The sequence below is a fragment of the Urtica dioica genome, chromosome 2 (assembly GCF_054948205.1).
Source record: "Urtica dioica subsp. dioica isolate 48M chromosome 2, U.dioica_male_clone48M_v1_H2, whole genome shotgun sequence".
Classification (NCBI taxonomy): Eukaryota; Viridiplantae; Streptophyta; class Magnoliopsida; order Rosales; family Urticaceae; genus Urtica; species Urtica dioica.
In genome coordinates this window covers 23,745,651-23,769,436 of record NC_142757.1, presented here as the reverse complement: position 1 = coordinate 23,769,436, position 23,786 = coordinate 23,745,651, and the positions used below count along the sequence as shown (strand labels likewise).

Genomic DNA, 23,786 nt, shown 5'->3' with positions numbered 1-23,786 from the left:
AGTAAAAAGGTTGCCAAATCGTTAAAAAACAAAAAATCTAAATCTAAAACTCATCGCGTGCATAAAAAAGGTTCAAGTCAAGCAACTCCTCTTCAAGCATTCCACGATCAAGAATCATTATTACCGACATTGGTAGATCGAATTTCAATAATAAATGATGATATTGTGATCGATTATAAGTTTCCCGAGTGTGTGTTCAACGGCGAAGTCACATTAAAGTTGATGAAGGAAGATGTCGAGCAATTCATGTACATGAAGGAGATCGGAGTAAACTGTATTCTAGTTCATATACGGTATTCTTATACTAACTTTAAAACTTTTTTAAGTATAATAACATTGATTTTATTATAGCTTCTGTGTTTTTCTTTTCCTTTTGTAGACACTTACATTACCATATGCGGGTTGGCGGAGAATTGCGAAAATTCGCCTTTAGCAATCCCATTGACGTTTCTCCGTCTGTAACTCAATTAGACGAGCCTATAGGGCGATCTAAACACCTTTTTAAGGGAATGAAAGAGTTGTTCCCTGGTCAATTGTTAGTCGCGCCTTATAATTATGAGTAAGTAATTACACTAGAAATATCTTTTTATTTAACCGGGTTAAATTTATGTTAACTTACATTATTTTTTTGATAGTTTTCATTGGGTTCTTCTGGTGGTGGATGTTAGCAAGCGCACAGCATACTTTCTTGATCCCATGAATTCTAAAAGAGTTCCGCCTCATTTGAATTCGATAGTGGACTTGTGAGTATATTAAAACATAAATATATATATATATATATATATTTAAAATTAATAGTTATGATTATTTTGTTATAACTTTTATATACATGTGTAGAGCATTCGATAGCTTTGTCTGTAACAAGAAGTTTTCATGGAAAATTCCAAAGGTATATATATGCACAATTAAACTAGTATATCCATTACTATATATTTCAATCTAACATATTTTTTACAGGTACCGAAACAACCTTCGACAATTGAATGTGGCTATTTTGTTTCAATGATGATGAAAAACATTGTTGAAACTCGAGATTTTCATAAATGTTTGCAAGAGGTATGTACACATTTAAATACACATATTCAATACGTATATATATTGTTTCACTCACAAACAACTCGTTTTTATATATTATTAGTTTGAAAAGTTGAAGAGTTATACGGATGAGGCAATAGATGCGTATCGAGAAGAATGGTACAAAATGGTGTTAAACTTCATGGACACGAAAGTCAAATCATCAAATGTGAATGTAAAGTGAGTGTGTTTCCGGTGCATGAACATTCGTTTACATGGTTTGATATGTTTCGGTTTAAATATACGGTACAAAGTACGAATAATAGAATTTGATTTAGAAATTATTGAATGGATTATTAAAAATTCGTATTGGTATGTTTAGGTTCGGATTTTGGAATATATATTGAAATTGTGTGCATGAATTTTTTGTAATATTCAAATTTTTATGTATTTAAAAAAAAAATCAAAAAGAATAGACAGCGTTTGTATATAAGCGCTGTGAAAACTTCTTACCTGCCATGAAGACAAGTGGATGCCACGTTGGAAAAGAATAGACAGCGCTTATATACAAACGCTGTGAAAAACATTAGACAGCGCTTATATACAAACGCCGTGAAAACTTTTTCGCCCAAATTCTTACGTGGCTCCTACGTGGCACCACTTTAGACATCGTTTATTTTAGGCGCCGTGGAATACTTTTAACCTCATGCGATACAACAGCGTGCAAAAAACGCCTTCAATCATATTTCACAGCGTTTAAAAAACGCTGTTAATCAATGTTTTTGTAGTAGTGTAAGCAAGATCTGCTTTTCCATCATAGGGAGCGGAGCGAGGTTCGGGAGTTTGAAATTCCCCGTACAAACCTCAGCCAATATATGAGCCGTGAAAGGCGAGGAATTCTCCTCAACGACTCCATAGGCACTTCTGCCTATTCCGTATTCCCGGAGATCTCGTACCTCATTCCGAAGATTGTGGATCATAGTAACCACATCGAGACCGGTTGTCGGAGTAACTCCCTGTTCGGGAGGAGTCACCTGCCGCCTTTCATTAGACCCTTGACCTGTGCGGCGGTTCCCGTTAGTTGGGGCTGCTAGCAGGATGTTGGGTCGAGAGCTCAATCGCTCTCTCAGATCATTGCCACATCCACTGCATTGAGCAGTGAGATGGTCCCTGAGATCAGGGCTTGTCGTACAGAGGCGCAGGCTTCATTTACAACGGCGCGCTCTCTGCGTGCCCTGACTTTCTGCAACATTCTCCCTTTGACCAAGTCGGTCAAGGGCCGAACGTCGGGACTTCCCCTCTTGGGAGGCCGCAGGTACGTCCCCTGACTTGGGCAAGGGATTCGAAGGACCGGCTGCAAACACGGCAGGGAGTTCCGCGTCCTTCGTGAGTGAAGTTACGATATCCTCCGAATCACCAGTACCCTGGTAATCAAGGTCGCGGTCGTGACTTTCCTCGTTGAGGTTCTCGGGATCCCCGTTGGGGATCACCGCGGTATGCGTAGGTCACTTCGCAGCCAGTCGGCTGTGGTACCTTGCATTCTTAGCCTTCAGTTGGCGGATATTCTCCTCCAACTCCATGATGCGGTTGTCCCTGCTATCTGGAGATGGAGATGGCGATCGAGTCGAGCTCTCTTCATGGAGCGACTCTTTGTCACCATGCGCTCGGGAGTGCAAGAAATATTTTTTGGTTCCAGTGACGTTATCGGGGTTGTTAATGCCCTCAGAACGTACGAGTGGCTGACTACTCATCTTTTCTCGAGTCTGAGAAAGTCTAGTCTCCACGAAAAAGAAGAAGATGGATAGAAGGGATTTTGGGCTGAACAGGTCGAGAAGTCCCCTTCCTCTAGCGCCAAAATGTTGTCGCATGAAAATGAACAACGATTAACTACCTCGGGTGGTTCGATCCAAGGCTGGACCAAGTGATCGCACCCGGGCCAAAAGTGTGAACTCGAAAGTCTCGATCTAGGTTTTCTCCGATCAACCCACCTCTCAGAGGAGGGAATGGGCGAGGAGGAGGAGTGACTGTGCCTTTTATTTATAGGCTGCCTACGTACCCGTGCGTGGGATCAGGTCAGAACGTAGTTCAAGGCTTATGTAATGCAAAATGAGGCGCGGAGCCTGGGGAGAAGGCGTTCTCAATGAAGGAGACAGAGCGCGGAGGAGTCCTCGGCGACGTCTCAGAACTTCGGAAATGACGGACGCGTCTAGTGTGTTAGACGCGTAGGGGATTTTCGATAGAAAACCCTAGGAGCGTGCATGGGCCCTAATCTCGGCGTTCGATCAGAGGGAGCGACAACCGGGAGTCCCCGAGAGTGCTTCGGAACCTTTGAGAAGGAGAGAGACTTATGGAGAGCGCTTCAGGCCAGAGATGGCATCAAAGGAAACGGAGGAGAGCGAGAATTCAAGCGTATCGATTGGAATTAATTAGGTTGCTTCCCACTCAATGAGAGGGTGTATTTATAGTTGTTTGGGGGCCTTTGGAGGCTCCTTTCTCGTCCATGTGGGACTAGGGGCGCGTGCACTATCAAGGGAGGTGCGCAGTGTGTGCACGGCGTGCGGCGTACAGCACCCGTGTGCACTGCGCGCGGCACGACCTCAGCCAGGCGCGGCGCGCGGCGCACTGGGCGCAACGCGCGCCTGGCTAGACTTTCGTGGGCCTTCGCTGCCTTTGTTCTATCCGGCCCGTTGGGCCGTTTTGGGCTTCGGACATTGCGCTTGTCGCGCGAAATACAAAAGTTTCTATTCGACAAGCGAGATTTGACTCGGGGAGCGAAGCTCGACTCGAAGGATTGAGAGTCTCGCCGCGAGGGCTTGCCGGCGACTTGTGAGGGAAGGCTCGCCACTCTTCAGGACCTCCGACCTGACCATCGGCCCTTTGAGCGGCGCGTCTTCTCGGCGTTCCGGGTTTTTCGAAAATGACCGACAACATTAGCCCCCCAAGTTCGTCACTTGGGAGGCTCTTTGCGATGAACTTTAAGTCTTTTCCTGTTGGATGTTTGAGGAAACTTTATTTCGAGGTCCTCACCGTCACCCGTCTTTTTTCCTCTCTTTTTTTTCTTAGGAGGCGACCGCGCGGCGCGCGCCCCAGACGGCCCAGCGCGCGGTCAATGCGGCGCATCACGCGTGGCGCGCCGAGAGGCCGTGCGGCACGCGCCCCGTGCGCGGGGCTTACACGTTTGCGCGGGGAAAATCCGACTTTTGGAGGTTTTTCTCCTTTTCTTTCCTTGTGGGAGTAGGGTTTGGACTCCTACTGCCCCCCCCCCCCCCCCCCCCCCCTCAAGAGTCTATAAATAGTGACCTCCCTTTCTCATCCTCAAACTTTATTTTTTTCTCTATTTCTCTACACTTTTGCATTATGGATATTCCTTCCCCCTTCGCAACTGAGGATCCCGAGATTGATTTATCTCTCTTGTTTCAGGACTATGAGCATGTAGAGGATGACCTCTTCGCGGAAATTAGGGGAGGTTCCTTTGCGCATGGAGGAGAATCCAAATGGAGTGGAGAAGTGGTTTGAAGAAGCCTCGGGAGGAGTGCGCGCCAACTGGGCGTGGCACGGACAGGAGCGCCAGTCAACCTGAGTCCGGGGAAGCCGTGCCTTGCCTCGTGATCAACTTGGTTGGTGAGGGGGCACATAACATATCCCGGCCTGACGCGGCAAAATCCGACTTGGACGTTCGCTGCGCGCTGGGAGAGGTTGTTAGCGTGGCCACGACGACCCTACTAGAATCGGTCCTCGACGAGATCGACTGCATGGACGACTTTGGGCCAGAGTTGGAAGATCCCGGAGGTGACTCAGAGAGATGCCCGGGAGCCGAATGCCTTGCACCGGGGTGTCCCGAAGGGCCACTGGCGACTGCCACGGTCGTTTTAGAGGACGGAGGCATTCCATCGGAGCCCGAAGGTGCTCGGTCCGAGACCCCTGACACGGAGATGATAGTGTCGGTGAGGTCACTTGCTAGGACGGAGTGGTATCCCGAGGAAGGCTTTGCTACTCCCGAGGGCTTCGATTGTTCGGGGGTCGACGCTTCGAGCTCGCTCACCTACCCGAACATTCATCGACCTCAGGGAGGCATACGCCATTCTGTCGTCTATGGCGCTTCTCCATCCCTTGCCAGATGATCGTCCTTTTCGTCCACGTCGTGGATTCGCCGAAGTTCCAGTCGCAAGTCTCAACTGCGGGTTGCGGTTGCCGTTTCAGCCCATCGTCAAGCAGCTCCTCGTGCGATTGGGGGGGCACGCTTGTCAGATGAGCCCGGCGTTTTACCGCATGGTGGCGATGTGTCACATGGAGTGGCATTGCCAAACTGAGTAGGCGATGACTGTGAGCGACTTTCGCAACCTTGTCGCGGTTTTTCCTGTGTTGTCATGTTCGTAAGTATCTTCAAAGAACTAGGAACTTGATGCTTACATACTCAGGTACTGACCAGACTATGACGGGATATACCGACTCCGATTTTCAAGCGGATAAGGATTCCAGGAAATCCACTTCGGGATCTGTGTTTATCCTTAATGGTGGAGCTGTTGTGTGGAGGAGTATTAAGCAATCTTGTATTGCTGACTCCACAATGGAAGCATAATATGTGGCTGCTTGTGAAGCATCCAAAGAGGCTGTATGGCTTAGAAAATTCCTTAAGTATTTGGAAGTTGTTCCAAACGTCGACGAGCCCATGACCCTTTATTGTGATAATAGTGGGGCTATCGCTAACTCAAAGGAACCTCGAAGCCATAAGCGCTCTAAGAATATTGAGAGGAAATACCATTTGATTCGAGACATCGTGCAGCGCGGAGACGTGGAAGTGAAGAAGATCTCAACGGTGGACAACCTAGCAGATCCATTCACCAAGGCCCTAGCGAACAAGGTCTTCGACCAACAACGAGAGGGATTAGGCATGAAGGACTACAAACATCTTCTTTGAGTCAAGTGGGAGTTTGTTGTCAATGGTGCCCACAAGAAGAGTTGTAGTCTTTATTTTGTACATTTGATGTAATAAAGTCTCACAAATACTCTGGCTTGTAATTGCTTATTCATTAATAAAACGTTGAAACGTTCATTCATTCTTCCTTATCTGTTTGAAGCTTTATGATAAAACATTAGTCTTTAGTCCATAAACAAACTTAACAACTTACGAAGAGACAAATGTAGATTTGCATGAACAAACTCTTCGTAGTTTGCTTAAAACGATATATTCGCAATCTAAGGGTTAAAGGACTATTGACCTCAGTACGATTGTTAGGAGAATCTATGATGTCTGGTTATGGGGCATTGAGAGTTGGAGACTCTATAGTTCTTCTAGGTATCTTCCGAAGGTACTGAATTGACCAGTGCACTTCTAGAGACAAAATAAGAACAAACCATTTAACCTCTTATGTCTCGAAGTCACTACGTATGAATTGCATCGTGCTTACCTTAATCCTGAAATGAGACATGCCATTTCACAGCTTACGTATTCTCATTTGAGAAAGTCAGAGTTCGGACTCACTATGTGATTCCGAACAGGGCCTATTGGTCAAGTACTAAGTTGTGAGAATGTCATGAGTAACTATGTGAAGTTCTCATAGATATGGAATTCATGTACAAGATTGCTGAAATGCAACGTATATCACCTCATGCTTTGTTCCTTGGAAAGTGAATAAATGAACTAGCCAGTGTCCAAATTGAGTCTTGACTCTTTTGGATGAAACAATGTGACTTGTTAGCTCCTCGTCAATACATTGTTTCTAACTTATTCACAAGTGACAAAGGAGTTGAGGAAATAACAGCTAGAAGGGTAAAATGGTAATTTTGTAAATCCCGACTAGCTGATGATATTCATGAAGGGCAAACACAGATAATATTCTGTGGATCCACTCATTATAATTAGGTTGAATTCTTGAGTAGAAAATAAATTCATTTGAACCGAGAGATTTTCAGTGTCAACTCTTTAGTGGAGTCAGTTGACATTAAGCTGAACTTGGAAAAGGTTTGTGAACTTTTGAGTCCAAGTGTTTAGCTCAAGCTTTGTCCATTTGGGTCCATGATGTCACTGTCACGAATCACATCGGGTACGTATAGTTAAACTAGAAGCTAAGTCAAAACAAAAACGAGACAAGTTTTACGAAAATTCTCAAAAGGGTAATTTTGTCTTTTGAGACATAGGATGAAATGAATGTCAATAAATTTTTTGACATGGTCATTTGATGACATACATCACTCGGCCAAAATTGGATTTATTGGGCCTTGTGGATTAATTTCATTTCATAAGAATTTTATTGAAAATTCTTAATGGGCCTTTTTCATGTTGTCATGAATAAATGGAAAAGCTTCTAGAAGGCCTTTCTAGAACATGTTGGGCGCCTACTACCGAAGAGAAAGAGAGAATATTTTGTGCATGAATGTATCAAGATACTTGCCAAAAGAAAAAGAGGAAACAAATTTCCTATGCATGGCAATAGAAATTTCGGTCAACAGGAGTCAAGGGAGAAGCAAATAAAAGAGGAAACAAATCTAAGGACTTGCTTTGCAAGTCTTGGCCGTGTGACTCTATGAAGGAAAAGGGAAATTGGCTCATGAATATGTGATATTCTATAGAAGAGGAAACTACCTTATTGAAGGTGAGACCTCTCCTATAAATAAGAGTCTCATTCCACACATTTCATTAATCCCAAGTTTTAGAGATTGAGAGCTACTCTCTCTAGCTTGGCCACGCCTCTCCTCTCTCTTGCTTTTCAATTTCCGTTTTTGTTTTTGGCACCTAGGTCCTCATTTGACCTAGTGTTTAGCTCTTCGACTTCAAGACTCGTTCTTAATTCGTAGTGTTTAAAAGTGCCCACACACTAATTCCTTTTTATCTTGAGTGATTTAGTGATAGAAACTTTCGTGGTTGCTCGAGTTAACGAGGAAAGGAAGAGAGACGTGATGCGAGGGAGACGAACGTTGCAACCTTTTCCAAAAGCTCATCACCGTTCAAGCTTCTAAAAAGGTTAGTAAATTTTTAATGCTCATAATAGCTTTTTATTTACGTGTACTTGCTCTTGTCTAGGTTAGTAAAAAAGTTTTACTTGTAAAAGAAAATTTTTAAAATTCTGCCGCTTACCGAACCGTTAAACTTTTTCTTTAACCCTAGATCCATTCCAACACCCTGCGCCTGGGCAACCCAATTTCTTCATGGCCCGCGATCGCCGGAACACTAAGCTGATCACGGATTCGGAGAAGCACAACCGGAGAGCGTGGGTGTGGGTTTCAGCCGAGGCCTTTGGAGATGCGCCACTCCGGTTCAGTCCCTTGACCGAATTCTTTGCCGACGCGGGAACCGATGATCTCGACTTTGTGAAGGAGATCCGGGGAATGTCGGAGGCTCGGAAAGCTGGTGAGCGATTCCGCACGCCTGAGCTGATGGCGTCTACAGGGTGGTTCCCGCCTTTTCCTCTTGGCCGTAACGACAGTCAGCGGGCGGAGAGCACTCCTAGCGCCGTGTTATCTCCCTTGAGCAGCGGTTTTACAGGTACATTTGGCGTTCGCTCTTTTTTTTTAGTCTAGAGTTTTGACTTTGTTGTTTTTGTAGCTTCCTCGGCCAGGGCGAGGGCTCGGGCATGCCTGTCGAAGTCTTCTCGAGACCCGAAGTCGTTGGTGGCAATCCATTCCCGGATCGTGCCGCGAAACGTCCGGGAGAAGTTCGACGCCGGTCATTCGGCGGAGAGTGGTCCCCGCGCTTCCTTGAAGCGACCCTCTTCCTCGAAGCGCGCGAACTCGATGATCGAGCTGGAGGCTGTGGAGGTCAGAGGGGAATGTTCCCAGGGGCTTGCACGATCTTCGATGAAGATGTGGAAGGGCATCGTGGCCAGCAGCGATGTGGAGTTCTTCCGCCATGGCGTCTCCGACGCACAGAGAGTAAGTTCCCTTTGTTTTATCCTTTCGCTTTGCTTTGCTAGGATCTTGTCTTTTGTTGACTTGTCTTTTTCGCCCTCTCAGGTGCTTGCACGTGTGACCCAGGGCGAGAAGATTCTTCACGATCTCATACGACGCATGGGCCTTGCCCAGGAGGAGCTTGCTCAAGCAAAATCTCAGCTAGCCCGTGCCGAGCGAGGTTCTCACTCAAAGGCAGAGTTTGCGAGTCTCCGCGAGTAGCTCCAAGAGGCTCGCATGGAACTGGGAGTCACCTAAGGAAAGTGTGACAGTGCTCAGTCAGTAGTGGTGAAAATGGTTGTGGAGTAAACGACGGAACGTCAAGCTCTTAAAGTGGCGACTCGATCGACGGAAGTTTTCCGGAGCGAGGTGTGGGACCTTCGACGCCAGTTGGAGTCGCGTACAGAAGAAGTGGGCATTCTTCAGGGTCAGCTCTCATCGAGCGAGGCTGACCGTGTCCGGGCAGAGCGGGAGCGCGACTCTTTGGCGGAGGAAGTGGCTCGGGTCACCGCGGAGAAGGCCGCGGCGGAACAGCTCGCATCTGACCTACATGACGACTTCGATGTCGGGATTGAAAAGGCGAGGCACGTGGCAGCGGTGGAGTGTCGGGACGCTAGTGCTACGGAGAATGTTTCTCGGGGTGTCACCTTCCACTTCTTCGACTCTTTGTTCCCACCACTCGACGGGGTTGAACCCTTTGGTGATAATCTCGCCGAGTGAAAATATTTTTTATTCTTTTCTTTTTTCGCGCAAGTGTTTAGCGCATGCTTTCTTTTAGGAATTTCCTTTCAGCGCACTTGTTTTAGCGCTTGCTTTCTAGGATTTTCGGGGCAGTTGCCCTCTTTTTATGAAACATTATTTTCTTTTATGAACATGTTTGCTCATTTTTTGTTACGGCATGCTTTGACGGACAAGCATCTTCTACCAATGGTCTTGGCAGTTCGTTTGTCTTAGCAGGGTTTTGCCTCAGATACACCAACCGTTTGTATGGTTTGCGTTCTATAAGCGTTTCAACTGCGAATTAGTCGCGCAATATAGGCATCTTGTTTGCGCCATGTAGGCGTCTTAGTTACACCATGTAGGCGACTTAGTTGCGCCATGTAGGCGTCTTAGTTGCGCCATGTAGGCGTCTTGCGTACACCATGTAGGCGTCTTAGTTGCGCCATGTAGGCATCTTAATTGCGCCATGTAGGCGTCTTAGGTGCGTCCCAAGGGACGACTTGGTTGCGCCATGTAGGCATCTTACGTGCGCCATGTAGGCGTCTTAGGTACGTCCCGAGAGATGACTTGGTTGCGCCATGTAGGCGTCTTACGTGCGCCATGTAGGCATCTTAGTTGCGCCATGTAGGCGTCTTAATTGCGCCATGTAGGCGTCTTACGTGTGCCATGTAGGCGTCTTAGTTGTGCCATGTAGGCGTCTTAGGCGCATCCCGAGGGACGACTTGGTTGCACCATGTAGGCGTCTTACGTGCGCCATGTAGGCATCTTAGGTGCATCCCGAGGGACAACCTGGTTGCGCCATGTAAGCGTCTTACGTGCGCCATGTAGGCGTCTTAGTTGCGTCCCGAGGGACGACTTGATTGCGCCATGTAGGCGTCTTAGTTGCGCCATGTAGGCGTCTTAGGTGCGTCCCGAGGGATGACTTGGTTGCACCATGTAGGCGTCTTACGTGCGTCATGTAGGCGTTTTAGTGTCCTCGTTCTCGTTTGTGTTCGTGTTGAGACTTAAAAAAATTTGGTGGAGCGTGTTTTCTTGAGGGTTTTCTTACTGTTGCTAGCCCCAGAGTTTTTGGGTTGTAAGTTTTACTTTTGGTAATAAGAAAACTTGTATAAAGCGGATTTTGAAAGGGAAATCTCGAACTTTATTATGATTGCGAAAAATTTAAAATCCTAAAACATTGGCTTGCAGTCCTTATTGAAAATGGGAAATTAAAGCAATAAAATGGGGGAAATGCTAGCTACTGGTAGTACTGCCTCAAGTGTTCCGCATTCCACGGGTGGCGGATCGAAGTTCCGTCCGTGTGTTCGATGTAGTAGGTCCCGTCCTGAATGACCTTGCGGACTCTATAGAGGCCTTCCCAGTTTGGGCCTAGGACACCGGCGCCTTGCACTTGTGTATTCTGAAACACCCGTCTGAGTATGAGGCTTCCGACGGCAAAGGTTCGCCTTTTGATCTTGGAGTTGTAGTATTTTTCGACCTTGCGCTTCTGTGCAGCCAGGCGATTGAGCGCTTCTGACCTCTTTTCGTCGATTAAGTCCAACTCCAGGCGCATGGGCTCGTCGTTGTTTTCTTCGTTGAATGTCTCAACTCGGAATGTGGGGATCTTGGTTTCGATCGGCACCACGTCTTCGATCCCGTATGCTAGGGAGAATGGCGTTTCACCGGTGGTGTTTCGCGCGGTCGTTCGGTAAGCCCACAGAATGAATGGTAGCTCTTCGGCCCAAGCGCCTTTTTTGTCTCCGAGCTTCTTTTTAAGATTGCTCTTAATAGTCTTGTTAACTGCTTCGACCTAGCCGTTGGCCTGAGGATGACGCGGCGAGGAGAATGTCTTTCTGATCTTTAGTTGATCACAGATATCTCTTACTCGCGCGTTATCAAATTGTGTGCCATTGTCAGTCACAATCGAGACGGGGATACCGTGCCTGCATATGATGCTTTTCTAGATGAAGTCGTATTCGCTTCAGTTATTCTGGCGAGCGGCTCGGCCTCTACCCACTTGGTGAAGTAGTCTATGGAAATTATGGCGTACTCATATTGTCTAGGCGCTCTAGGGAGTTTGTCAATGATGTCCAAGCCCCACTTAGCAAAGGGTCGCGGGATAATGATGCTGCTCAGTGGGGTCGGTGGCTGTCTCGGGATCTCGGAGAAGCGTTGGCACTTGTTGCAACGCCTCGCCCACTCACAAGCATCTCTTTTCATGGTAGGCTAGAAATAGCCTTGCTTAAGCACTTTGAGCGCAAGGGAAATTCCGGTGGAGTGGTTCCCACAGATGCCCTCGTGTATTTCGCGGAGGACCTTGGTCGACTCGACACTATTGAGGCATCGGAGCAGCGGCGTTGAGTAACCGCGCTTATAGAGTATTTCATCTCGAAGCGTGTACTTGGACGCTAAGACTCTCAACTTATTTGCTTCTTTGCGGTCTTTGGGAAGTTCCCCTCTTCGCAGAAACTCGATAATTGGGTCCATCCAAGTAGGCTGAGATGCAACCTCTATAGTCCCGACTTCGTCTCGAGAGACGGATGGTTGTGGGAGAAATTCGATGGGTACGGTCCCCAACCCGTCTTCGTCGATGCCAGATCCGAGGCGAGCAAGCCCATCAGCCTCTGAATTTTGCTCTCTCGGGATCTGGAGAATCTCGATCAAAGAGAAGGCATCGAGTTTGGAGTTTGCCTTCTCCAAATACGCAACCATATTAGGTTCCTTGGCAGTATAATCTCCTTTAATCTGGTTTACGATCAACTGCGAGTCACAGTGTATTCGCAGGTTCTTTGAGCCGAGCTTTTGCGCTAGCTCTATCCCTACAATGAGAGCTTCATACTCGGCCTCATTATTAAAGGCTTGGAAGCCGTAGTGGAGGGAGTATCGCAACTTTTCCCCGTCGGGGTTAGTCAAAATTATTCCGGCGCCAGCCCCCCGGGCATTAGATGCTCCATCTACGTATAACTCCCAAACGGGACCCGTTGGGTCAACCTTTCTTTTTCGAGTCATTGCGTTATCGGTTAAGTCATTTTCTGCTCTTCCCGTATCGAGAGTGTAGGAGAATTCTGCCACAAAGTCGACTAAGGCCTGACCCTTTATAGCCGCTCTTGGGTGGAACTCAATCCCGTACTCGCTCAATTCTTGGGACCAGATCGCCATGCGAGTCGATGTTCCCTTTTGAAGAGCCTTACCGATCGGATGCTCAGTTCGCACCGCGATTGGGTGAGCTTGGAAATACGGACGCAACTTTTTGGCTGCCGTTACGAGAGCCAGAGAAAGTTTCTCTATCTCGGTGTAGCGCGTTTTCGCGTCAAGTAAGGCTTTGCTCACGTAGTCGACCGGCCATTGGGCCCTATCTTCTTTGCAGACAAGAACAGCGCTTATGGCTCTTTCAGAGATGGCGAGATATACGTATAGCATCTCGCCCTCTTTTGGTTTGGAGATGGCGAGATATACGTATAGATATACGCAGCAATCCGACCGGTCAGGCTTTGTACCTCTTTGACCAGTCTTAGACACTTCATCTCAAGGAGTGCCTTGATTTTTTCAAGATTTGCCTATATCCCTTGTCGGCTGACGATGTATCCAAGGAATTTTCCGGATTCAACCCCGAACACGAACTTGTTGGGGTTGAGTTTCATTTTATACCGGCGGGGGATCGTGAAAATCTCCCTTATGTCATGTACGTGATTAGTTGCCAGTAGGCTTTTGACGAGCATGTCGTCCACGTATACTTCCATGGTCTTGCCGATTTGATTGGCGAAGATCCGATTAACCAAACATTGGTATATTGCTCCCGCATTTTTAAGGCCAAAAGGCATGACCTTATAATAGTAGAGACCTCGATCGGTGACAAAGGTTGTCTTAATTTGATCGGACCCATGCATTCGAATCTGGTTATAACCCGAATAGGCGTCCATGAAGCTGAGGAGTTCATGGCCAGTCGTGGCGTCGACCAGTTGTTCGATGCGCTGGAGCGGGAAGCAATCCTTAGGGCAGGCTTTGTTAAGATCATTGTAATCTATGCAAATACGCCACTTCCCATTAGGTTTTTTCACCATTACCACGTTGGCGACCCACTTGGGGTACTTAGCCTCTCGGATGAAGTTTGCAGTGAGAAGTTTCTCGACCTCTTCATTTATAGCCAGGTATCGCTCGGGATTGAACGTTCGTCTAGCCTGCACTTTCTCGGCGACCCTTGGGTCGTCGTTTAATCGGTGCACTATTATCTCGGGATCAATCCCGGGCATGTCCGCATGAGTCCATAAAAACACATACTTGAATTCCCGGAGGAAGGCAATGAGCTGAGTCTTGATGCCGAGTGGAAGTCGGGTACCGATCCTTACAACCTGGTCGGGCTTAGATTCGTCTAGCACGACCAGCACAAGATCATCGGAGGTTTCCACTTTGAGTCTCTCGACTTCGTCCCGAGGGTCAAGTTCTCCGAACTTTCTTGCATCCATTGGGTCGCATGGGTAATCATCTTCCAGTTGGAAGATTGTGTTGACCATTTTTCCCGCGGACTTGCCATCGACTTCTTGCACGTAGCATATCCTGGACTGGGATTGGTCTCCGGCCATGATGCCAATTCCCTCGTCAGTGGGGAATTTCACCAGTAGGTGATACGTTGAAGTAATAGCTCTTAGCCGGTTCAGCGTGGGTCGCCCGATGATTAAGTTGTAGGGCGACTCCTGATCAACCACTAGGAATGGGACCATGTTAACGACTTCAATGCCTCTGGGGGTCCCGAAGGTGACCGGTAGATCAATGATGCCTTCGGTCATGATCCTCTCCCCAGTGAAACCAAAAAGGGCGTTTGGGTCGGAGTCGGGCGTAGCCCCCCGAGCTTCATGCGCTCCAGGGTGGACTTGAAAATTATGTCGGCAGCACTGCCGTTGTCGATGAGAACCCTTTTCAGCAGGTTATTAGCCACTTGGGCTTTTAGCACAATCGCGTCATTGTGCGGATTCACAACTCGCTTGGCCTCTTCGTTGGTGAAATACATCGTCTCGTGAGGCACGGACGGAGGTTCTTCGTACGTAAAGTTGACGTGCATAGCAGCGTCTTCCTGAGCCACGGCCCTAAGGAATTTCTTCCATTGTCGGGCCGAATCTCCATCTTGCGGACCTCCCAGTATGGTGGTCACAACGTGGAGCTCCGGATTGGTGTAGGCAGTAGCCGCAGTTCGGTCGGTAGAAACGGTTGTTCCTCCTCTCTTGCCAGACTGTGGTCTGTCTGTGATGGGGCCCCCAACGCTGATCATACGTAACACGAACTCTTTCAGCTCACCCTGTTGGATGAAAGCCTCGATCTGCCTTTTAAGATTGTAGCAGTCGTGACCGTATTCCTAATGGAACTCGCAATATCTAGATCGATCGCGAGTCACGAGATCTTTTTTCATTGGAGCCGGGGGAGTGAACTTGTCACGTGCCAAAGCCAGGATCCGTTCTGGCGTCGTGTTCAACGGTGTGAACGACGAATACCTTTTAAAGTCTTCCGCAAGTCGCAGCTTCTGGGATGCAGAGGGTTCGCTATTGGAAGCTTGATTCCCATTATTTCGTCTTTTACGAGATTTGCCTTGCTCGTGGCTAGGTTCTTCTCGACGACGAGAGCTTTGATTGTTGCTCTTGTGGCCGTTGAGGTAATCTTCGATTCCCATGAAGGTCTTAGCTTGAGTCATCAACTCGGCCATGGTGGAAGGGACACGGCCAACGACCGACTTGAGGAAGTCACTCGTGCGCAAGCCTTCAATGATAGCAGCAATTGGATCACCGGCGTTAAAGCGGTCGACCTTGTTCGACTCTTCGGTGAATCGGGCGAGGTATCGCCTAAGAGACTCGTCACTCTTTTGCCTGATTGACCACAGGTACATCTTGGTATTCTTTTGGACCATAGATGTGGCGAACCGTGCTAGAAACATGTCCTTCAGGTCTTTGAACGAGTGGATGCTTCCCGGCCTTAAGTTCTTGAACCACTCGAAACCGGGTCCGGCGAGGGAAAGACTAAAGGCTTGGCACATGGCCCCGGGAGAGACACCCTGCATCGTCATCCAGGTCTCATAGTGCTGGATGTAGTAAGCAGGATCTGCTTTTCCATCATAGGGAGCGGAGCAAGGTTCGGGAGTTTGAAATTCCCCGTACAAACCTCAGCCAATATCTGAGCCGTGAAAGGCGAGGAATTCTCCTCAACGACTCCATAGCCACTTTCGCCTATTCCGTATTCCCGGAGATGTCATACCTCATTCTGAAGATTGTGGATCATAGTGACCACATCGAGACCGGTTGTCAAAGTAACTCCATGTTCGGGAGGAGTCACATGCCGCCTTTCATTAGACCCTTGAACCGTGCGGCGGTTCCCGGCCGTTAGTTAGGGCCGCCAGCAGGATGTTGGGTCGAGAGCTCAGTCGCTCTCTCAAATCATTGCCACATCCATTGCGTTGAGCAGTGAGATGGTCCCTGAGATCAGGGCTTGTCGTACGGAGGCGCAGGCTTTGTTTACGACGGCGCGCTCTCCGCGTGCCCTGACTTTCTGCAACATTCTCCCTTTGACCAAGTCGGTCAAGGGCCGAACGTCGAGATTTCCCCTCTTGGGAGGCCTCAGGTACGTCCCCTAACTTGGGCAAGGGATTCGAAGGACCGGCTTCAAACACGATAGGGAGTTCCGCGTCCTTCGTGAGTGAAGTCTCGATATCCTCCGAATCACCAGTACCCTCGTAATCAGGGTCGCGGTCGTGACTTTCCTCGTTGAGGTTCTCGGGATCCCCATTGGGGATCACCACGGTATGCGTAGGTCGCTTCGCAGTCAGTCGGTTGTGGTACTTTGCATTCTTAGCCTTCAGTTGGCGGATATTCTCCACCAACTCCATGATGCGGTCGTCCCTGCTATCTGGAGATGGAGATGGCGAGCGAGTCGAGCTCTCTTCATGGAGCGACTCTTTGTCACCATGCGCTCGGGAGCGCAAGAAATATATTTTGGTTCCAGTGACGTTATCGGGGTTGTTAATGCCCTCAGAACGTACGAGTGGCTGACTACTCATCTTTTCTCGAGTCCGAGAAAGTCTAGTCTCCACGAAAAAGAAGAAGATGGATAGAAGGGATTTCGAGCTGAACAGGCCGAGAAGTCCCCTTCCTCTAGCGCCAAAATATTGTCGCACGAAAATGAACAACGATTAACTACCTCGGGCGGTTCGATCCAAGGCCGGACCAAGTGATTGCACCCAGGCCAAAAGTGTGAACTCGAAAGCCTCGAGCTAGGTTTTCTCCGATCAACCCACCTCTCAGAGGAGGGAAGGGGCGAGGAGGAGGAGCGACCGTGCCTTTTGTGTATAGGCTACCTACATACCCGTTCGTGGGATCAGGTCAAAACGTAGTCAAGTCTTATGTAATGCAGAATGAGGCACGGAGCCTGGGGAGAAGGCGTTCTCAACGAAGGAGACAGAGCGCGGAAGAGTCCTCGGCGACGTCTCGGAACTTCGGAAATCACGGACGCGTCTAGCGTGTTAGACGCGTAGGGGATTTTCTACAGAAAACCCTAGGAGCGTGCTTGGGCCCTAATCTCGGCCTTCGATCAGAGGGAGCGACGTCCGGGAGTCCCCGAGAGTGCTTAGGAACCTCTAAGAAGGAGAGAGACTTGTGGAGAGCGCTTCAGGCCAGAGATGGCATCAAAGGAAGAGAAGGAGAGCGAGAATTCGAGCGTATCGATTGGAATTAATTAGGTTGCTTCCCCCTCAATGAGATGGGGTATTTATAGTTGTTTGAGGGCCTTAGGAGGCTCCTTTCTCGTCCATGTGGGACTAGGGGCGCGCGCACCGTCAAGGGGAGCCGCGCAGTGTGTGCGCGGCGCACAACGCGCGGCGCGCGGTGCACGGCACGCGTGTGCGCAGCGCGTAATCCTACGGCACGCGGGATGCGCCACGCTGCGTGTGGCGCAACCTCAGCCAGGCGGGTGGGCAGCTGGCTATATTTTTGTGGGCCTTCACGGCCTTTGTTCTATCAGGCCCGTTGGGCCGTTTTGGGCTTCGGACATAGTGCTTGTCGCGCGAAATACGAAAGTGTCTATTCGACGAGTGAGATTTGACTCGAGGAGCGTGACTCGAGGCTCGACTCGAGGAGCGATGCTCGACTTGAAGAGAATATCCCGATGTCCCGTTCGAGGAACGAGGCTTTACTCGAGGAGAACGACTCGACTCGAGGAGCGAAGCTCGATTCGAAGGATTGAGAGTCTCGGCGCGAGGGCTTGCCGGCGACTTGTGAGGGAAAGCTCGCCACTCTTCAGGACCTCCGGCCTGACCATCGACCCTTTGAGCGGCGCGTCTTCTCGGCGTTGCGGGTTTTCCGAAAATGACCGACAACAAACGTGAAGATCTAGGATTCCTTTCTAGAAGTCCACTCTATCTCTCTAAGCACTAGGAAAGCATGTTTTTGAAATGTATTAGAGACGATGTGCCTTTTCTAAAAACTAAGTAGGAGGGTTATACTTGTAGTTTACAACCCACAATCCCCAACACTAATGAAAAGTGTAATTGTCGCCAGACTAAGAGTCACCCTCGTGTCCCTCTCTTAAATGAGAGTATTCAACAGCTTTGCTCTAATCATTGCTCAATGAGCTAAGTCCGAGAGTGAGACAATGAGACAAGACCTCCCCTCGGTGGATTGTTTTTTTTTAAGTCGATCTTTTGGACTAAGTGGTCGTTACACACTTAGACTCCATCCCTAGTAATCCTCCCTCGAGGCCCTGCGAAAGGATGTGAGTGATCAAACTTTTTTTAAGGTGGCTAGTCAAATATGATGTATTGATATCTTGGCTATGCATTAATGATGAGTCATTTACTTATGAAAGGAGATTCGTTGCGGCCTTCCCTCGAAGGAGTAAAGTGTCATTCCGTTCATAACACCTTAGGATTTTTCTTGTCTTGTTCATCCTAAAAACTTAAACAAACTTAAATCCTAAACCAAAACACTAATCATAAACTTGTTTCAACTTTTCAGCATAATGTCTCTCAACCCTCTCTCAACTATCCTTTTCCTTGAACAAACGCGAAGGGGAAAATTATGTGGACTGGAAACGTAACCTCGACATAGTCCTTACCGTGGACAAGCACAAATGGGTACTCACCACCTCTTGTCCTCAAACGAATGATGATTCGACACAATAGGAAAAAGATGCCTTTGCGGCCTGGCTCCGATCCGATGAGATTGCGAGGTGCTATATCTTAGCATCAATGAACAATGTGTTGCAACAACAACATCGTGACATCGAGACTGCCGCCGACATGCTCTACAATCTTCATGAGATGTTTGGAGGGCAAGGAAGTCAAGCAAGGCAACAAGCTGTCCGACAGTTTATGAAGTGTCGCATGAAGGCTGGAACTCCCGTTAGAGATCATATGATGCTGATCATTAGTTATCTAAACGAAATGGAGATCCTTGGATCTGAGATTGATGAGGAGACCAAAATAGATATGATCTGGGAAACTCTCCCCGAGTCTTTTGATACCTTCAAGCTGAACTACTCCATGAACAAGCTAGAGTACACTGTTACCGAGCTTATGAAGGAGCTTTCACACCGCTGAGGGACTCACTAAGAAAAAGAGGACTCAAGGAGAGGTACATGCTACTACCTCCACCTTTGGATCTAAGAAGAGACCTCGTAAGGCCGAGAAAAAGAACCAACCTAAGGTTCAAAAGAAGAAGAAGACACCAAAGATTCCTAAGGTGGACAAGTCTAATGACAAGTGTCATTACTGCAACGAGCTTGGTCACTGGCATAGGAACTGTCCTGCCTACCTAAAGACTAAGGAAAAAGATATTGTACTTATTACCGAAGCTTGCTTGGTAGATGATAATCTATCATCGTGGATTCTTGACTCCGCTGCTACTAACCATATTTGCTTCTCGTTGCCTGGTTTTAGGAAAAGCAAAAGCTTGGAGGAAGGCGACTTCTGCTTCAAGTGGGTTGATGGGAGCTTAGTGTCTGCGACGGCTGTGGGATCCGTGACGCTGTCTTTTGAAGGCCACACTTTAAATTTGAATAGTGTTTATTATGTTCCTTCCTTTGGGAAAAACCTAATATATGTTGCTCGACTTTTTGAGCAAGATTATTGTTTAAATTTTATAAAGAATGGAATTCGTATTTCTTTTTCAAATTCTTTTGTCACTGATGCATGTAAGAAGAATGCTCTTCTGTACATTTATCCCACGCAACCTTCTCTTTTAGACACTGAAATAGATAATGATCTAGTTAGGGAGCCAAAGAGGATCAAACTTTCTGAATCCTTCGATCTAATAAAATCAACATAAATCTGGCACTTAAGACTTGATCATATCAGTTTAGATAGGATTAAGAGACTTGTGAGGGACGGTCCACTCCAAGCCTCTGCAATAGGTTCACTACCTACTTGTGAATCTTGTATAGAAGGAAAAATGACTAAGCGACCTTTCTCAGCTAAGGGTCGAAGAGCCACTGAGTTGCTGGAACTTGTACATTCTGATGTATGTGGTTCGTTCAGTACACAGGCACGGGGAGGATACGAATACTTCGTTACCTTCACCGATGATTACTCAAGATATGGTTTTGTCTATTTGCTCAAACACAAATCCGAGACCTTTAACGTATTTAAGGTCTTTAGGGCTTTAGTGGAAAAGCAAACTGGCAAAGTGATCAAAACCCTTCGATCTGATCGAGGTGGTGAGTATATGTCTGGAGAGTTCGATGACTTTCTTAAAGAAGAAGGTATCGCTTCTCAGCTTACAGCACCTGGCACACCTTAACAAAACGGAGTGTCAGAGAGAAGAAACCAAACTCTAATGGAGATGGTTAGATCAATGATGAGTTACTCATCACTCACGCTTTCCTTTTGGGGATATGCCCTCGAAACAGAAGCCCTACATTCTAAACCAAATTCCGTCTAAAAAGGTTCCTGGTACTCCTTATGAATGATGGATTGGCCGTAAAAATAAATCAAGTTTAAAGTGCGGTCTTCAAAAGACAGCGTCACGGATCCCACAGCCTTCACAGACACCAGGCTCCCATCACCCCATTTGAAACAGAAGTCGCCTCCCTCTAAGCTTTTGGTTTTCTTTAAACCAGTCAAGGAACAACAAATATGGTTAGTAGCAGCGGAGTCAATAATCCACGATGATACATTATAAGCTACCAAGCATGCTTCGGTAATTAGTACAATACTATGTTCCTTTCCTTTGAGATAGGCAGAACAATTCTTTTTCTCGCCCTTTTGAGGTCTCTTCTTAGATCCAGAGGCGGAGGCTTTGTGCTCAATAGCATGTGCCTCAACTTGATTTGTCTTTCTCTTAGTGAGAACTTCAGCAGTGTGAGGCTCCTTCACAAGCTCGGTAACAATGTACTCTAGCTTATTCATGGAGTAGTTCCACTTGAAGGTATCAAAAGATTCGGGGAGAGTTTCCAAGATCATATCTATTTTGATCTCCTTATTTATCTTAGATCCTAGGATTTCCATCTCATTCAGGTAACTAACGATCAGCATCGTATGGTCCCTGACAGGAGTCCTAGCCTTCATACGCCATGGCGTCTTTGTCCTCTCGAGTCGAATCATCATTCGTTTGAGGACAGGGGGTGGTGAGTACCCATTTGTGCTTGTTTAAAGGTAAGGATGATATTGAGGTTACGTTTCGAATCTACGTAGTTTTCGTTTTCGAGTTTGTTCGAGGAAAGGATGATTGAGAGAAGGTGGAGAGAGATGTTTCTTAATTTAGTTGAAACAAGTTTATGATTAGTCTTTGGTTTAGGATTTAAGTTTTATTTAAGACTTGATAAAATCCAAAGGTGTTATAAACTAAACAATAATTTACTCCCTCAAGAGAAGGCCGCAAAAAACTGTCCATTTATAAGTAAATGACACATCATTAATGCTTAGCCAAGATGTCAATACACCAATTTTGACTGGCCACCTTGAAAATTGGTTTGATCACTCACATCCTTTCGCAGAGCCTCAAGGGAGAATTACTAGGGATTGAGCCTAAGTGTGCAACCAACCACTTAGTCCAAAAGATCAACTTTGAAAAACAATCCCCCAAGGGGAGGCCTTGTCATCATCGTCTCACTATCGGACGTAGCTCATAGAGCAATGATCGAAGCAAAAATGCCTTAGAGCACTCCCATTTAAGAGAGGGCCAAAAGAGCGGCTCTTAGTCCCACGTTAATTGGTTCTTTCATTAGTGTTGGGGATCGTGGGTTACAAACAACAAGTATAACCCTCCCACTTAGTTTTTGGAGTTGGTAAATCGACTCTTATAAGTTCGGAAACGGTTTTCCTAGTTATAGAGCGATAGAGCGGACAACTAGAAAAGAATCCTAGATCTTCATGTTCAGAGCAGTGTTAGTGCATAAAGGCACAAGGGACATACTCGGATCTTTTCCTATTTTCTATTTCGGGAAAGTGTGTGAGGGAAGTGTGAACTTCAACTCACTCGAACACTTGAAAGTTTGAGACTACACATCTTTTTATTTTTCGGCTTGTCTACAAGGAGACCTCCCCCTTAAATTTTCAAGAGCATATATATTTTGAACATATGTGATATAGATATAGTTTTGAGAACATTTTGAAAATTTATTTGATTTGGATGACAACATATTTTTCAAGTTTGAAAGCGAAAACGGTTTTTCAAAATTCAAACTAGTTTTGTAAAAATTCAATTTGAATTAAACTTTCAAAAATCAAAACATTTTAATCTTTCACATCATGTTTATAATCTTATGAAAAACATTTTTTCTCAAGAAAATTTTATCGTTAGAGTTCAATAACTCATGGTGGTGGGGCTGAAAATCCGGATTTCTAAAAAACTGGACTTTCGGAACAACCGCGCACATCGGAGTAAAATCACCATAACTGGCGGCTCCGATGTACTTTTGACCCAAAACCAGTGGCATTGGAAAGAGGACAGACAGACCTTTAATATGATTCAAGAATAATTATATTTCGATTTATGAGCAGAGAGTTATGCCACTTTTACTGCGGATTTTACTCCAGCTCGAAGAAAAAAATAATTAAAGTTCGGTCTTTTTAGGTGCGAAAAAGAATCGAGTGTAACGGAACGGTATAGGAAGTTGTTAAAGCTTTTATTTGTGTTTTATTAGCAAGGTAATAACATGGTATAAAAGAAATAACAACAAGCATAAAACGATTCAAGTAAATAAAAGAAACTAGCAAGACACGTTTTTTAATATAAAAAAATAAAAACTTTTAGAACTGATTCTAATGTGTTTTAATAACATCCCAAACTCATAGAAAATCAACATGATTTTTAATTTAAAGGCAAGAGCAATAAATTAAAAAAAAATCTAAGAAAACAATTCTAACTTGTCACAAAATTAGTAAACTTTCGAAAACGATTTTCAAGCTCATAATTTTAAATACATGTACATGTATATCTTTGACCATAGCTCTGATACCATTTGTTGGAATTGATCTAGGGTTTAAGAAAAAGTTTAACGCTTCGGTAAGCGGCGGAATTTTAAAAAATTTCTTTTAACTAGTAAAACGTTTTTACTAACCTAGACAAAGAGCAAGCACATGTAAATAAAAACTAATATGAGCATTAAAGATTACTAACCTTTTAGAAGCTTGAACGTTGAGAAGCTTGTGGAAAAGGTTGCAACGTTCGTCTCCCCTCGCAACACGTCTCTCTTCCCTCCTCGGCAACTCGAGCAATCACAAAAGTTTCTATCACTAAATCACTCGAGAGAAAAATGAATTAGTGTGTGGGCACTTTTAAACACTGCGACTTGAGAACAAGTCTTAAATTCGAAGAGCTAAAACACTAGGTCAAATGAGGACCTAGGTGCCAAAACCAAAAACAAAATTGAATAGAAAGAGATAGAGAGAGAGGAGTCGGCCAAGCTAGAGAGAGAAGCTCTCAAATCTCTAAAACTTTGATGAATGAAATGTGAAGAATGAGGCTCCTATTTATAGGAGAGGTCTTACCTTCAATAAAGTAGTTTCCTCTTCTATAGAATATCACATATTCATGAGCCAATTTCCCCTTTTCCCACTTGAGATACTCGGCCATACAAGGTCTTCTAGAAGCCTTGATTTGTTTCCTATTTTGTTCCTTTCTCCAGTTGGCCGAAATTCTCTATGCCATGCATAGGAAATTGGTTTCCTCTTTTTCTTTTGGCAAGTATATTGATACATTTATGCACAAAATATTCTC

The 23,786-nt window shown here is 46.3% G+C and overlaps 1 protein-coding gene across 1 annotated transcript; it reads left to right on the top strand.

Annotated features, from left to right (window-relative positions):
* The first annotated feature begins 252 nt into the window (after positions 1-252).
* On the top strand, positions 253-1,322 carry LOC149404199 (uncharacterized). The gene is made up of 6 exons (XM_089607443.1): positions 253-293; positions 380-535; positions 636-743; positions 838-889; positions 958-1,056; positions 1,139-1,322. Exons 1-6 carry the CDS (start codon positions 253-255, stop codon positions 1,256-1,258), a joined length of 576 nt encoding a protein of 191 aa, XP_089463569.1. The 3' UTR covers positions 1,259-1,322.
* Positions 1,323-23,786: the final 22,464 nt, after the last annotated feature.